The sequence below is a fragment of the Chinchilla lanigera genome, unplaced genomic scaffold (genome assembly GCF_000276665.1).
Source record: "Chinchilla lanigera isolate Chin_1 unplaced genomic scaffold, ChiLan1.0 scaffold00094, whole genome shotgun sequence".
Classification (NCBI taxonomy): domain Eukaryota; kingdom Metazoa; phylum Chordata; class Mammalia; order Rodentia; family Chinchillidae; genus Chinchilla; species Chinchilla lanigera.
Window position 1 is genome coordinate 5,648,393 of NW_004955495.1, and position 3,451 is coordinate 5,651,843.

Sequence of the window (3,451 nt, forward strand, 5' to 3'; positions counted from 1 at the left end):
CCCTGCAGTTCTCGCGGTTGGAGAAGTGAGCCAGGTCGCAGTTGTGCAGGTGGCCGGCGCTGGCAGCCCCCTGGCCGGGCCGCGTGCCCACCTGGCTCGGGTCGATGCCGCTGTCACGCAGGAACTGGCTGTAGGCCACCGCGAAGGCCTGGCCAATGGCCTGAGCAATGAGTTGGGCCTGCAGGGAAACAAGAGTGTCCGGGAGGGTTTCCCACCCGTCCTCAGAGCTGGGCAAGAATGGAGAGGAGGTATCACCACTCAGCAAAGGCTGTGGGAAGGTTCACAGGGCAACTGGGGCTGTCCCTGTGCTAGGTAGAGATCAGCAAGGCTGGGCATTAGAGCTCTGGCTACAAACTCCTATTCATCCTACAAAGCCCAAGCTCCAATATCCCCTCCACCCAGAAGCCTTCCCAGTCCTGCTAGCAAGAGGATTCCTTTCTCTTGGCCTTGAGTGAAGAGGCTTGGAGTGGCTGTATCTTAGCCATGAGATTTAAGGCCACCAGGAAGCCACAGCCTGGTCCTAGGTGACTTCCTCATCCCACAGTCTGAACCCAAGAGCAGGGAAGGCTGGGGAGGCAGCAGGGGTGACAGTCACAGCCTGGTTGGGACCCAGCTGCTCACATCCTCTGAGTGGAAGACGTGGCACAACATCTTGTACAGGGAGCGGTGGTGGTCCTGGGCTCTGGGCTTCCGGGCCAGCCGCCGCCGGGCCATGAGCACCAGCACAGGGCCGATATCAGCAATGTAGGAGATGGTCTGCAGGGCATGGTCCATCATGGCCTCCTGGAGAGAGGGCAGTGAGTGGAGCCCTATCTGGCAGAGCCCCTGCAGCCCGAGGCTGACCCGGTCCTACCTGGGAGTCTGCCATCAGCACCTTGATCCTTCTGGTGGACACGAAGAGATCCACTTCCGTCATGGGCTGTGTCTCCCCATCAGGGGCCTGGGGGCAGGAGGGAGAGGTGGAGCCCCGAGCCCACCGCCCGAGGCCCTGGGCCCCTCTGTCCCCTGCCCCGGCTCACCTTGACGCGGTCCATGGCCTCTTGGGCCTGAGCCATGCGCATGCTGAGGGGCGGGTTTCGCTCGGACAGCAGCTGGGTGGAGCCCAAGTACTTGGCCCCAAATATGACGCCGTCTAGAAGGTCCTCGTGGTCACAAGGCCCAGGGACTGAGGGTGACAGGGGTGGCTCAGCCCTCAGGGCTCCCACAGGCCCACCCAATCCCAACCTGCAGCCCTGCCACACAGCTCCCGCAAGTCCGGGGCCCTCCGTCAGCCTGCCCCGGGCACTGTCACCTGGGCTGGGACTCTCTGAGGTCCAGACCACACCAGACAGTTTCTAGAATTCTGTAGTCTGGCTGGATTCTAAAACTAGTGATGCTGTAGAACTAGACTTGGCCCTGTCCCATAGCTCTGGAATGCCCCCAATCTACAACCCGCTCCAGGCAGCCCAGGGCAACAGGAACTCCAGTCCTTTCTTGTAGAAGGAGACAGCTGTCAGCTTCAAGGTCAAAAACTCCCAGATGGCTCCACTCCTGGATTCTGGAACTCGCTGACAGGGCTCAAAGCACACAGTCCGGTCAGGCCATCCAGAAATCAACAGCACTCCAGAAACACCTTCCAAGTCTGAATTTCTGCTGCTTTCTTTCTTTCCTTTTTTTTTTTTTTTTTTTTTTTTTTTTTTGGAGACAGGGTCTTGCCAGGTAGCTCAGGCTAGCCTGGAACTCACAGCAATCTTCCTGCTTCAGCCTCCCAAGTGCTAGGATTATAGGTGTGTGCCACTCTGCTCGGCCTAATTTCACTGTTTTTAAAATGGTTCTTCTTCTTTTTTTTGGAGACAGGGTCTCACTATGTAGTTTAACTGGCCTTGAACTCATTATGTAACCCAGGCTGGTCTGCAACTTACAGCGATCCTCCTGCCTCAGCCTCCCAAGTGCTAGGAATACACGCATGCGCCACCATGCCCAGTCTTTTTACTTTATTTTTTTGGTACTGGGAATTGAACTCAGGATCTTGTGCTTTCCAGGCAGGTGCCATGCCAATGAGTTATATCCCCGGCCCAATGCCCTGACTTTAAAGTGATTTTTATATAGCTATCTAGAAAATTCAATATCACACATGGCTCACATTTTATTTCTACTGTCTGGTTTTGCTGTAGAACTTTCTGATTACACCAGAACTGCATAGCTCTGTCCAGAGTTCTAGTGTTCTAGAAGAGCAGATAAACTCTACTTGTTTCACATTCTAGAATTCTCCAGTCTGACCAGAACCAGACAGGTGTGTTCATCACTCCAGAACATCGTCATCAGCCCAAGTCCCTTTAATCTAGGACCACAAGTTGCCAGGCATGGTGGCACACTCCTGTAATCCCAGCACTTGGGAGGCTGAGGCAGGAGGATCACCCACAAGTTCAAAGCCAGCCTGACCCACATAGTGAGTTCAGGGCCAGCCTGGACTACATAGTGATAGCCTATCTCCAAACACAAAAAAATCTAGAACCATAAGCAACACAACAAGCTCTGGAGCTCCCTAGCAGAGTCATAGCTCCACCCATGATTCTAACTTTTTTTTTTTTTTTGGTACCAGGAATTGAACTCAGGACCTTGTGCTTGCCAGGCAGGCGCTTGTGCCACTGAGCTATATCCCTAGCTCCACCCATGATTCTAACTTTTTTTTTTTTTTTGGTACCAGGAATTGAACTCAGGACCTTGTGCTTGCCAGGCAGGCGCTTGTGCCACTGAGCTATATCCCTAGCTCCACCCATGATTCTAGAACCTTCTCAGTGCCACAGGGCCTGACAGCCCCCTCATCACCACCTCAGAACTTGATACTGATTTAACCCAAGGTGGTGTGGAGGACAATTCCAGAACATTCCAGATGGCCAGAGCTAGTTCTTCCCGTGGGGAAGGGGACAAACAAGCAGCCTTTTCCATAAAGGTCCAAATGGCTGACATTTTCATTTTCCTGGGCCAGATACTCTGTACCCTAGCGATGGGCATGTCCGAGTAACTCGAGCTCACAGACTGGCCCTACACTGACACAGCCACAATGTCCCCACGCCACAGACCACACAAGACCACATCACATGTGTCTGTCATCAACTGACACATGATTACGTGGCACACAGCTGTACCCAGCTGTCTTTATCATACCAAAGCAGCCAGGCAACATGGATACAAATGGGCTGTGTCTCAATAAAACTTTGTTAACACACATGAAAATCTGAATTACATGCCATTTTCAACCTGGCAAGAAATGCTATTTTCCGTTTCTCTTTTTGCAGTGTAAGGGGTAGAACGAGAGCCTCATGCATGCTAGGCAAGCACTCACCACTGAGCTATACCCCCAGCCCTTTTAATTTTTTATCTTGAGACAGGGTCTTGCTAAGTTGTCCAGGCTGTCTTTGAATTTGTTTTTTTGTTTGTTTGTTTGTTTTTGTTTTGTTCCAGTACTGGG

General features: G+C 52.7%; 1 protein-coding gene across 1 annotated transcript in view; it reads right to left on the reverse strand.

Annotated features, from left to right (window-relative positions):
* Apba3 (amyloid beta (A4) precursor protein-binding, family A, member 3) overlaps positions 1-3,451 on the reverse strand; it is a gene marked incomplete in the record, with an annotated part of 7,361 nt that overhangs the window by 1,119 nt on the left and 2,791 nt on the right. The window contains 4 exon segments of the mRNA XM_013505233.1: positions 1-178; positions 622-783; positions 854-940; positions 1,020-1,165. Coding sequence (XP_013360687.1) covers positions 1-178; positions 622-783; positions 854-940; positions 1,020-1,165 — 573 coding nt within the window.